General features: G+C 37.0%; 1 protein-coding gene across 1 annotated transcript in view; it reads left to right on the top strand.

Annotated features, from left to right (window-relative positions):
• Ehbp1 (Eps15 homology domain containing protein-binding protein 1) overlaps nt 1-13,481 on the top strand; it is a 32,926-nt gene that overhangs the window by 3,483 nt on the left and 15,962 nt on the right. Inside the window, exons 2-8 of the mRNA XM_073077704.1 lie at nt 6,082-6,196; nt 9,150-9,245; nt 9,686-9,797; nt 10,442-10,623; nt 11,305-11,422; nt 11,951-12,478; nt 13,002-13,135. Coding sequence (XP_072933805.1) covers nt 6,093-6,196; nt 9,150-9,245; nt 9,686-9,797; nt 10,442-10,623; nt 11,305-11,422; nt 11,951-12,478; nt 13,002-13,135 — 1,274 coding nt within the window. The 5' untranslated portion in view covers nt 6,082-6,092. The remainder of the gene's footprint in view (nt 1-6,081; nt 6,197-9,149; nt 9,246-9,685; nt 9,798-10,441; nt 10,624-11,304; nt 11,423-11,950; nt 12,479-13,001; nt 13,136-13,481) is intronic.

Raw genomic sequence — 13,481 nt, 5'->3', positions numbered from 1 at the left:
TAAAATTGCGCGAACGAACTTCATCTTATTTTTTTGTTTGTTTAGTTTGCTATTAATTAGTAATTATAATATTGTTTTTTTATGAAATGCGAAACAAATACACGTTTCGCAGAAGTGCTTAAATACCTACGAAATTAATTGATAATTTATTTCTGTTATGAAGATTAAACTTTCCATCGAGACATAGATTCCTAGCAAAGAGGCACCTTTAAGGAGCACAGGTGAGAATAACCGGTTAGAACCAGTTTATCCATAAAATACTTAGGACGCGGAACAGTCGTTCAGATGGTTCAAAATATACGTTTAAGGGGTGAGGTACAGAGGAGAGGAGATATACGTAGGCGCATCCAGCGCCTCCAACGAGGTGCGGCTAAGTTGCGAATTAAAATTTCACTCTTAGAACAAAAGTGCGTCCGAACAAAAATTGAAATTAAGTAGCATAGATGTCTGCACAGTACATTACCAAAAACTCACGGCGATTGCAAAACTGCGTCCGTATACGGAAACAGAAACGCGATGGACGCAACATTAAATGATAAGTTGGCAATAGAAGGACGCAGGAATGTTTGTGGGATGTATATATATATATATATATATATATATATATATATATAGTTAGTATATAAATTATTAACACAGGTACATGCTTAAACAAAGTATAGAAGAATTTTATAATATAAACTAGCTGACCCGTTTTTTAAATGTTAAGGGTGAACCACCCTTATCCCTTAAGGGTATGAAAAATAAATAGTAGCCGATTCTCTGACCTACTGAATGTGCATATAAAATTTGGTCAAAATTGGGAAAGCCGTTTCGGAGGAGTACGGTAACTAACATTGTGTGTAACATGAGAATTTTATATATTAGATATAATGATGTTCCGAATTTTTTTTTTAACATCATCATTATATGGTTTGTAAAATAACATTTTTTTTGATATGGTGTGGTATACTATGATAATTTAACAATACTCTTTAAAAAAATAAGGATTTTCTTTTACAGTTAAAACAAGTAAAGTTAAAAATGAAAATGAATTCAAAACATGCTCTATATTAATACAGAACCCTCCATTGTTAGTTATGGACAAATTTTCATGAATGCATCCACAAAAACTATTTTTAGTACACATGTTTTAAAAACCATATTTTCCTGTCTAGATAACACTTAATTTAGGTTCCGACTGATTGAACTAAAAAACCTAGTCACATGTTGAACATACAAATTGCATGTCTATCTAAAAAAGATCTTAATCTAATAATAATTGTGTGTAAAGTGCCATAACACGGTCATAGGATCATATGAGGTCATCCAATCTTTGCTAATACTTACTGCATTGGTATTTGAAGTGGGTGTGGGTTTATTATTATGTTTTATCAGTTGTATCTTGTAGGCAGAGTCAATTTATTAAATTTCGTTGACTTTCTTTTATTGTAGTTGTATGTGTATATTTATTTAGTTTTGTGTATGTGTATACTACACAAGTAGTGATAGGGTAGTGGTTGAAACTGAGAGTCTGAAGTTCAAAATCTAGGCATCCTGATTTGTCAAAGTTATGTTCGTAATAAAAATCAATGATCAATTTTATGGTGAAAAGTAAGTTTGTGAGAAAACCTTCACGCCTGAGAGTTCTTTAAAAAAATGTTCTAAAATTTACCAGCAACCAACTTGGTCAGCATGGTGGGCTATGCCTCATTAAGGTGATGATTATGAGTCGATAGACAATTAGGTAAAAAAAATAAAGGTCCTGGAACAAACTCTTCTAGATTCTGTTATTAAAATAATACACAAAAATAATGTAGGCCATTTAAAATTTTATTTTGTAATGTAGGCCATTTAAAAAATGTTCCCTAGCTTATCCCTCTCCTTCTATCCACTAAGAATTAGATTAATTATAAACCCAATAATAATATTAAGTTAGGATTAAAGCATAATAGCATGCATATAGAATCATGGAAAATAAATAAAATAGCATGGATTTCTGGAAAGTAACACTTGATACAATTAACTATCCAATAATAATACTTTTTAAATATGCAGTTTATATTATAGTGATAACATTACTACTATCAATCTCAACAATTCATATCTGTGTTAATGATATATACAGTTGTATATGTTGCATAAATAATCAATAACTGCTATCTATTGAGATCTCATTGTACAATTGATTTGCTTTGAGTATCTTCATTTAGAATAATATATGCATGAGTTGCATGTCAATTGATGAGTTTCTATGAATGTTTATACTACTATGTTCGTACATATATACTAATTACTTATGCATTTTAAAGGTAATGGAACTCTGCATAGTTCATATGCAACACTGACATAGCTAATCTATATACAAGGTGAATTTTTCAAATAGGTCTTCAATAGAAAGGAGTTGTAAGGCCAATTTAGATAAATACTAAAACTGCATGATTAGTTTTTTAAAATTGCTTATTTCTTAGCTGGAAACTCAACAAGTTCATTTTGAAAAAAAAAAACTACTATCTGATAGAGTGGCTTACAAACATCAAATTCTGTGAAGTAATGACAATTGACAAACTAGAGGAAAAGACTCGATTTTAAAAAAATACATATACTTTTTCAAAAATTCGTTAACTTTTAAGCAAATATGTACTATGAAATTTTGTATTTTACTGTTTGGATAGAAATAACTAAACATTTTTAACACGAAGACAACAAAACTATCGGTAAATTATTTTTAATTATGGAAGGTCGCTTGGTCAAGTATACTGTGTTTGGGGTTTATCTATAAAAGGGTTCTGACATTGTATGCAAAGCTTCGTTCAAAGTGCCAAGTGATACGTTATCAGGGTAAACAGCTTCCGGTACAGAAGCGCCTGCTGATAGTGCGTGTGCGCCGATAATCGCGCAACAGACAACAAACTAGTGGGACTTTTTTTACGCCCATACGATAAATGAGCCAGAGCAACCTTGCGTTAGAGGGAGATGGATGCTTGTATCATTATCGAGATCGCGACGATGTTTGGAGAGTGTGGGACTCATACTTAAGGGATGCCTACCCACTAAACACCCCCTATTAAGCTTTAGTCCTCGGGGACTGTACAGCCGACGTCGGATCGCAAAATCCTCGCGAGATCTTAGTCGGGAAAAGAGAGGCGCTAGCGGTGCTCCCTAGGCATCGCCACTGGAACATTAGTGGGATGTGAATATTTTATTTGCAAAACAAGCATGGTCCTAATGGTTAGTGTCTACTGCGGCGCATTGGCTAAGTTAACTCGTTGGAGCCTCCTAACTAAGCTCGTCGGAGGCCCGCGGCCGAAATGTTGAATGATGCCCCTACTCTAAGATGTTGATTTAATTTGACAAGCTTTTACAAATGTCTACAAAGGAACTCGTAGACATTTGAAGGCCTCCTAGGACAAGAGGCCTGGGGTGGACCACCATTGTCTCCCCCTTAATCTGTTCTAGGGCTCATGTATTACAGATGGTAATCTACCCCAGACCTGCCTACCTTAGATCCGCCCCAGACGCGTTGCTCGTGATGGACCGCCTCAGATAAATCTCGCCTCAGATATTTTGGTAGGGAGACCTACGTCCCCCTTACCACACCTTTCAAACCGGAACAAAACAGCGCTTAACACTTATTAGAAAGAAAACCAGAAATAGGTGTGGCGGTGGTGCCTCCGAAGACGAACCATAAATGGTTCTAACGTCTTTTTCTGTTCCGTGGTTCTAACGTCAAAAGCTATACGTATTTCGACCTATCTATTAAACCATTTAGACAGTTAAACAGCGCATTAACTTTTATCATATCTGCAATGATATCAAATTATAAAAATAGAGATTAAATAAAAAAGGCTTATCCGGAACCCGCCATTTCCTAATTCGACTCGCATTTTTCTAGTGACTAAACGAGATCGGTGTATAATCTGTACTGTGAATGTTATGTCTTCATATTTTGATAAGTAAAAAAATAGAAAGATACTTCACCGCCTTGAAATTGAATAAAGCCACAAGAGGATGATTTTATCATCTTTTTTTTTAAATTCTTGACAAGTAAAAAACGTATTTGAAAACAAATACGTATTAGTAACTAATACTACGTAATTAATAAATGAGTATTTTAAACATTTTTTTTGTAATATAGGAGTAGCAGACGAGCATGCAGTCCACCTGATGGTAAGTGGCTACTGCCGCCCATGTACCTCTGTAATCAACCTGAGATAAGATTAGTTTCCTACCTGAGGTTGGCCACAAATGCGCCGCTACCCCGGAGGACTAAGCTGGAATGCCTCGGATAATATGTCTCCATTACCACTTCCCTTACACCCTTCAAACCAGAACACAGCAGCGCATAACACTGCTGTTATTAGGCAGAAATATGTGAATGTCCTTATAACATACAGTGATACTAATATCGTGTCAACTGTATTTACATAAATTATAAATAGCAGCTGACTTCACGTCCTTCCTATGCCATTTTTATCTCAAATATACATTATATATTATGTTGTGTTATTGTACAAAATGCCCCGATTGACTCATCGATGCGTAACTTAATCTATTTTGTAACATGAGGAACTCTGACTTCACTGCATCGGTGAAGAAATGTATCTTATATTATTTTAAAAGGAAACCAGTATGGTTTTACCAGGGTGGTACCACCGCCACACCTATTTGTAGAATGAGGCAGTTCTGTGTTTCTGTGAAAGAATGTGGATGCCGGTGAGTTACATATAAGATTACTTGTATGGACGATGTTGCCTCGAACGTGTAAGATGTGGAATGAGCTTCCACATCTTACACGTTCGCTCACATGGGGCTCTTCAAAAAAGGTGCAAAAAGAGCTCTCATACAAAGCCGGCGATGCATTGGCGACTTCTCTGGTGCAAATGTCTATAGACATTTCTATCAGGTAGCATGCCTGCTTAATCACGTTAGGTTAAACAAAAAAAGACTGTCGTAGTCCTTAGGGATGGCAATGCATTTGTGATTGGCTTCAGGTAGAACCCCTTTTCTATATGGAGTTGGTCACAGGTTTAAGAGAAGTAGTAAAGGCTTTCACGTAAGGAGGAGAAGTAGTAAAGGAGCTTTGATTCCTTTACTACTCCGATGTTGTAAATGAGATTTGCTTATTCTATAATCCATCACTAGCCTAGATCGATTGGGGTGGTGGTACCCTAATCCATAGTCCCACTATTGGACTTGGAAAACAAATTTAACAATTGAACTTATAAATTGCTTACAATAATTGATATTACTAAACAATATTAATCTTCTAACGACTAATAAAAGATTATTTAATAAGAGTTTCTACCTTTCTTTTTTATAATAAGCTTACGTCAGCCACTTTTAGTAAGTTAGCGGTTAACAGTGCCTAGCTAGGTCAATTGGAACGATTATAAAATAAGTTATGACGAATTAAACGAAATCAGAATGGACTGAAAAAATATATAAAGTCTGTAAAAGACTTGATAACGTAAATTATATTATTATATTATATTACCATGAAATATAATTTATTACGCCGTATGACGTATTCTAAAGCGTTCATAACTTGGTATGGTGTGTGTAAAGGTAGACTTCCGATCGGTGCGATTGATGCACGCGATAGTCGCATCGTTCGCGACACGAAAGTCCACCTTATTTTTTTTACTTTGATAAAACTTACATGTTTTCGAATACGTGGAATCCACTGTGTAAATACGTAAAGTAAGCACATGACGGCGTAAAAATTCAAGTAAAGACACCATTTTGACTGTTTAAATTTTTAATGTGTTACCAAGTCGAGTCTACTGACACCTCATATGTTAAAATTCATAAAGTCGTTTACGTCATAGCCTGTCTTATAGATTATATGAACTCAAAAAACATTCTTTTTTCGCAAATGAAAAAGACGCTTTTTCTTGCTGTGCTGACATACCCAAACTGGGATTCCCTGTGTTGTAGCCCGTGGGTGCCATGGACATTTATACATAGACGAATACACACACACTCAGAGAAAACAGAAATCTAAAATTATCATTTAGCTAATGACTGGCCGGGGATTGAACCCGGAACCTTTAGCACGTTAGAGCGATTTGTCTAAACCAACTACTATTATCGTTTCAGTGTAGCTCGCCATGGCGTCCGTGTGGAAACGTCTGCAGCGCGTGAACAAGCGAGCCGCGAAGTTCCAGTACACCGCCTCCTACCACCGCATCGATGTTGAGGTCACGCCTAAATGGTGAGTCACTTCGTAAGGAAGGATTTTTTTAGGGTTCCGTACCCAAAGAGTAAAAACGGCCCGTTCATCTGTCACAGGCTTTTTATCTCTTGAACCGTAATATATATACATTTGTTTTTTAGGGTTCCCTATCCAAAGGGTAAAAACGGCCCGTCCATCTGTCACCGGCCTCTTATGTCTTGAACCGTAATATTTGATTTTTAAAGGATAAAAACTATACCCTATTCCTAAGAATCCCCTGTCTGTCCGTCTGACTGTCTGAGAGCTCTATCTCCGAAACCGTAATAGATAGACAGTTGAATATTTTACACAGTATATATAAGGGTGGGCGCTATAACAACAAATATTTAGGGTTCCGTAGTATAAAAACTGAAACCTCTTCCTAAGCCTCCGCTGTCTGAAATGAAATGAAATTTATTTATTGCAAGAATTTAGTACACAAATATAGTTACAGCAAGAGAAGTTCGTACATTCTATCATTGGGCTCTATCTTTTGAAAAAATAAACACTTGATTTTTTTACATAGTATGTAGGTATAAGAAGGAGTAGCAAACGAGCATGCTGTCGACCTGATGTTAAACGGTCACTGCAGCTCATGGACATCTGTATCTAACTGCACATAGAATCTGAAGTCGATCACAAATGCGTTTTCACTCCTGAGGACTAAAGTACATCGAATCAGGAAATGTAGGACTATTACCATACACACATCATCACAGTACTGTAAGCCCTATTTGCAATTGAAGAAAGCAATAGATCTGCTAAAAAGTATAAAGACTTTATAAACGACATTAAAATTAATATGTTACGCTTCCTACATACTAACGTTTATTTACGGGGACGGCTAACCGCGGCTCGCATCTTCATTTTGTGACGGTTAAGTGCGTACAATTTCAAGAGGTTGGATATTAAATTGGAAAAGCTCTATCCGCGCGTTTAGCCGCTGTTAACTGCTAGCGTGTCAGAGGAGTTAAGGGCAGCAGTGTATCTCTGAATGACCTCAAGAAATACTATAAATACATAAGAAATAATTATCTTTATTTTTAACACACTCAACGCTGACAGCCCCACACCAGGATTCCTTGTGTGGTGGTTACAAATACCCAGGCTCAGAACGGATATCCAAATTCATCATTCAGGTGTCTGTCTGGCCGGGGATCAAACCCTTTGAATCTCACATCACTGTTGTGACCGCTCCACCACACAGGTCGTCAAATACTCTTATTTCATCATCAAACCATTACTGTACTGATGGGCACGGGTCTCTTCTCACAGTGAAAAGGATTAGGCTTCAGGCTTAGCGGTAGACCGCTCTGGCCAAGTGCGAATTGGTGGACTCTTATTTGTATTGCAAATATTAATAGTATTTTATTGTAAGTAGGCGACCACTAGGGAGGCAGTACATTTATGTCTACTATTCTGGTTAAATAAATATACCACCCACCCCTAAAAGACACAAATACAATAACATGAAGGCGTCAGTAACAGCTTTTCTTTAAATAACGACATTAGCCCCGTTACCGGCAAAGGTCAGACGGGATGGCTCAGACACTCCCTCGCGTCGATACTACCCGCTACATAAGGGATGGTTCTATTTTCAATTTAGTTCGATATATTGCTATGAGAATATTTTGTTTGATTTAAATGCTGTCTTGTGTTACGATGAGCGTTTGTCAGTGGTTCTATCCGCATAAATTCGTGCATGGTTTTCAAATATTTCCGGAACTTTTTTTTGATACAAGTAGTAGAAGCGCTTACTACCTATAACTGAGCTTATACCTGTTATATTTTAGATAGGTAGTCAAATATAAAATATTTTTTATATTCATGCAAATAAGCTTTAAGATTTGCAGTTATTTTTAAATATCTGCACGGCCGACTAATTTTATTTATTTACACATTTGGCTAGCGCGGTGGACTATGGCTTAATTCTTCTCATTCTGAGAGGAGACTCGTGCCCAGCAGTGGAACAAAAATGGGTTGATGATAATGATGAATATATACACGAGACTTATTATATAGGTGAGACTTAATAATTAGTACAAAATAAAATATCTCGTCTATATAGTACGACTTAAGGTACGACTTAAATTAAAAATATGCTTCGTTTAAATTTAAAAAAATAACAAAAAGTATTTAAAAAATCTGTTTTTGTCACTTGAACAGATGTCGGTACTAATAGAAACATCCACCAACACTAACAATGCAATATAATACTCAATATCTAGTTTAAATCTAAGTGTGTAATCTCGTTACGTATAATCGGTTCATGACTCGGCATTAGCCCAGTTAACGTGATTGGGAAGGTCAGCACGACGCCCGATCTGATAAGGTCGGGGACACACCCTCATGTATATCTGGTACGTAGAGCACTTGTGTTATGTAGTAGTAGGTAGATGTAGGTGCTAAGTCGCTTATTCTTATGGTAGCTTCCCACGGTTTCTGATTTGCGGATTTGTGTTTGCGGATTTGCGGATCCGTACTGATCACGGATAACCATAGATCGCACCAAGGCTCCTCTAGTGGTGTGGATTGGTCTGTTGGTCGTAAAAATTGAAGCCATTTTATTTAAAATGCAAATGAGGAGGTCGCAACGACAAATTTTAAGGTTTGAAGTTCACCACACCGCAGATCAGACAAATCGATCGAATATAGACTCGTCCGTGCTACCTGCCATACTCTTCTCACAGTGCACCGGTTCAGGCCGGGCCGCGTCCGTCCGTAATATCATAGACTATGGGAAGCCACAATTAGATAAATATATTTTTAAGCAGACATTTGTAGGTACTTAATAGTATACCTATGTTTACCTAATATTCTACCAATGTTTGCCTTATAACTTATGATTCTACCAGTGTTGAATCTGGCCGACAACAAATATGAACCCTGTCTCATTTAGACTGGATTATGAATGACCATGTTATATTAAGTGTTATTTGTCTACTTGTTTCAGGAAGCCCAATAAGTTAAGCATTGTATGGACCCGTCGATCTCGGCGGGTCGTCACCGAGCCTCTGGAATGGGAACCCTCGCTCAAAGATCCTCTGAAGTGAGTGTTATGTTCATATTGATATTGCTTTATCCATATTGATATTTTAAAAATATTTCGATAATAGTATATTGACAGCTATTTTCTACGTTGAAATTTACATTATCGCGTAGTCATTGGTATGTCCACCGACCTGTATTTGTTTTGGGTATGTCTATATTGAGAATAGAATGTCCCATCTTTGTGTCTTTCTTAATTAAATCTGCTAACCTCGATATGACGGAAAACTGTAGAACTATCAAATAATCAATAAAATATACCTTAAATAAATGTCATTTTTGAAATAAGTATCATATACATATAAACGATATGCACAGTATCATACGATTCATATCACGGTATCATATTATTATTTATATTTTAAATTCATATTGTTATTTTGATATTGATATTTCCATATTGCCACATACATTTTCATATTGATATTGCCTATATTGCAGAGGCGCTGTGATATTCGGCGTCCCCGAGAACCAAACGGTGGCGGTGACGTTGTTCCGGGACTCGCGTACGAATGAACTGGAGGACAAAGACTGGACCTTCGTTTTGGAGGATGTAAGTTTGGTTTTTAACACACAACGAGTGAAGTTAGGACGGCTAATTATATTTGTTTGTCAATTTTATGCTAGGGGTATAAAATACATTTGTATTGTGTACACGGCTATAGCACAGTATTTAGTATAGTATAGTCCGCGCCAAACTGCTTGTCTGCTCTGAAGTTATTGCGAGCAGGCGTAGTCATACAATTTACTATGGCGACGCTATTCATTTCTATATTCAGAGCGGACTAGCAGTTTTACCCGGACTATACATTCATTTAATACAAAACAATTTTTCGTACAGTAGCGAACTGAAACTATTTAGTAAATAATATGTCCGTAATGACATATCATTGCACAAAACTCTTTTTTTGGCCAGTGATGTTACATTGGCCAATAAAAACTAAATTCAAGTTTAACTTAATTCGGTCCATATAACAATCGCTTGTAAGATATAAGTCAGTTTCATTCTCTATCTTGACAATTTTACTGGTATTACCCTTAACGGCATAACTATATTTTGATTATGGTACCATTTCGATATACCAGAAACTATAATTCATTTTCAGTATCTATCAATTAGAACATATTAATAAAACTCGAGTAAAATCACTATCGGTCAATATAAATCACTTCGTAACTGTACGGTGTTGCCCGCAGGTTTCTCCAACGGGCAAGCGCCGCCGCCTAGCGTCCTGCGCGGTGAACCTGCGTCGCCACGCCTCCCTCGCGCCCGCGCAACGCTCGCTCAAGCTGACGCTAGACCCACTGTCGAGGAAGGTGAAGACTGCTAAGCTACAGTTGACGTTGCACTGTGTTCTGCTAAGAGAGGGGCAGGCTACGTGAGTTGTTAAAAATTTATATTTTTATTTATAAATGTATGTCATATGAATGTATGTCAATGGAATTTTTTAAATGTCTAACATTAAAAAAATCCATTAGCAAAAAATATCGTACATATAATAGTAATAGTTATTATAAGTTTTACATTTTAAAAGTTTATAGAGGTTTATAGAGGTATAAGCTTTTTACCCCGCAGCCGGGTAAAAAGCTTTTACAACTAATGTACAAATGTACAAATAATGTGTGTATGTATGTATGTATGTATGTATGTATGTATGTCTGTCTCATTCTTTGTCGTCCAGCTCGAATGGCTTGACGGATTTTAAAATATGAGGTGTCTTTGGATTAGTCTAAATCGTGGGAGTAACAATAATTTAAAGCAGTCGGTTTTGTGTCTGTATAATAATTCTAAATACTATTTAGTGACATCATTTGATACCCCTATCTTAAGGTTACATAAAAAGCAATTGATCGATGCTATTGAGGTGACCAATTGGGGTTAACTGTTTTAAAATTATTTTTGAGATTTAACTCTCACATACATATGAACTAAAGAACCAAGTTAAACAATAGCTTGCAAATATGTAATTCTTCTTAATGCAATGCACTAGTCATCGTAACGCTATTTTGTTGGTAATGGGGCATTTGTCAAAAGGATAATAATTAAACAAATGTTACAGAGATGAAGACATGCAGTCCTTAGCGTCGCTCCTCTCTGTGAACAACAACTCAGATATCGCTGTGCTGGAAGATCTCGACGAAGACGACTATACGTTGTCTGATAACTCCACCAGACAGGTATGTATGTTTTAATCTTTATATTAAAAAAAAACATACTTTTAATAGCAATTCTCGGTGCTCATAATATTTGTAAGAGAAATAAAATATACTATTTTGGTACATATATGATACGATACTTTACCTGCCGTGTCATATCATCTTGTAATTATTTTTTGTTTTGTAATATGACTTGTTCTTTATAAACACCAAAGAAGTATAATATCTTACATGCGTACTCGTACTTGCACGCTTAATAATCAGTGTAATAACAGCAGTGTTAGGCGCTGCTGTGTTCCGGTTTGAAGGGTGTGGTAAGGGAGACAGACTTTTCCGAGGCGTTCCAGCTTAGTCCTCAGGGGTAGCGGCGCATCTGTGGCCGATCTCAGGTGGGAATATCTGGGGTTGATTACAGATGTCCATGGGCGGCAGTAGCCACTTACCATCAGGTGGACTGTATGTTCGTCTGCTACTCCTATTTAAAAAAAAAAGTCGAGTACAATATTTTCTGTATATTCAGTATGGGTTTATCTTGGTTATTTTCTGCAGATGTTGGATTTAAGACAGCAGGTAGAAGAAATGACGCAAAGTTTGACGAACAGCGACATAGCGGCCACACCGAACAGCGTACAGAGCCTCAACTTCGACAACTCGCGAACACCCACAGCACCCATCACACCTGAACCGGAAACACCCACAACACCAATACCCAGCAAAGATTTCAATGACATTAACGAATCCTTCGCTCCTAAAACAAGGCCGGAATATCTAAGTAGTCTTACTAAACTAGCAATGAAAAGCGAACCGCCAAAATACACGTCGACGCCAAACAAAATTATCGTGCAAACCGAAGAGCCGAAAGTCGATAATATAAAAGGCATAGTCTTCAAGCCGAAAACGGTAGCGAAAAGAAATCTTAAGCCGCTAGAGTTAAAGTCCAATTTGAATAATATTAGTCTAGATACGAATGACAATGAGAGGGAAGTTGACAACGATAAGACGCCAACTGCGGAAGTTGAGAGGGAGGATAAACTATTCCCTGTCAAAGTTATCGGCGGTGAGAAGGATAAGACACCTGTAAGTAATACATTTTTGGTTTTAGAAAAGTAGTAGTAGTAGTACAAGACATAGTTCCCCATTATAAAATAATTTATTTCCCGATAAATATAATCTAGGAGTCTTCAAATCAAGAGTTAATAGGCTACTTTTGGCAAACGTGGCACATCTTAAGCCTCATCAACGCTTACTATCAGGTGAGATCGAGGCTAAACGCGTGCCTATCCACTAAATAAAAAAAATATAAGTGAAAACTGATATGTGCGTGTTCAATGTCACAAGAAAACGACACGATAGAGTTACTTATTTTTTTAGTAGTTTTTTGTCTAATTATTTGCTTACTTATATCTTTTTGATTAAATTTCGTACGACTTTGAATGAATCTGGGTAAATAGTAGCTAAACCTACTAATAGACAATAAATTTAGCCAAATGTACGTTACGTACTTTTGACATAAAACACTTAGGTTATGGGGTTACTAATTAAAAACGATTGTTTAGAACTAGTAAAAACCGTTCCAATAGCCTCTCATATAAAATTTCAGGTACAAGATCTGTTGGAATGGTGCGCCCACGTGACGAGAGAGTACCGCGCGTGCCGGGTCACTGACCTTACCACTAGTTTCCGCTCCGGACTGGCCTTCTGCGCTATCATACACCACTACCGTCCTGATTTGATGTGAGTATGAGTTAGATCAGTAGGCAGTGATAGTCTAATGGTTAAGAAACTCGGCCTCTCGATCGTGGGGTCTGAGGTTCAAATACCAGGCACGCGCCTCGTATTAGAAATTAATTATCACTTGCTAAACGGCGAAGGAAAGCATCGTGAGGAAACCTGCACACCTCTCTCAGGTGTGCTCACATTTTATAAAAAAAAATCTCAAAGGTATGTGAAGTCTACCAATACGCACTTGTCCAGTGCGGTGGACTATGACCTAACCCTTCTCATTCTGAGAGGAGACCCGTGCCCAGCAGTGGGACAGTAATGAGTTGCTGATCAACACACACACTACTATTTTCTCAAC

This window comes from Epargyreus clarus, unplaced genomic scaffold (genome assembly GCF_041222505.1).
Source record: "Epargyreus clarus isolate Ecla_fem2 unplaced genomic scaffold, WU_Ecla_fem_2.2 ptg000011l, whole genome shotgun sequence".
In the NCBI taxonomy this organism is placed as follows: domain Eukaryota; kingdom Metazoa; phylum Arthropoda; class Insecta; order Lepidoptera; family Hesperiidae; genus Epargyreus; species Epargyreus clarus.
Note: the sequence above shows the minus strand (reverse complement) of the source record. Positions and strands in the feature narration are given on the sequence as shown.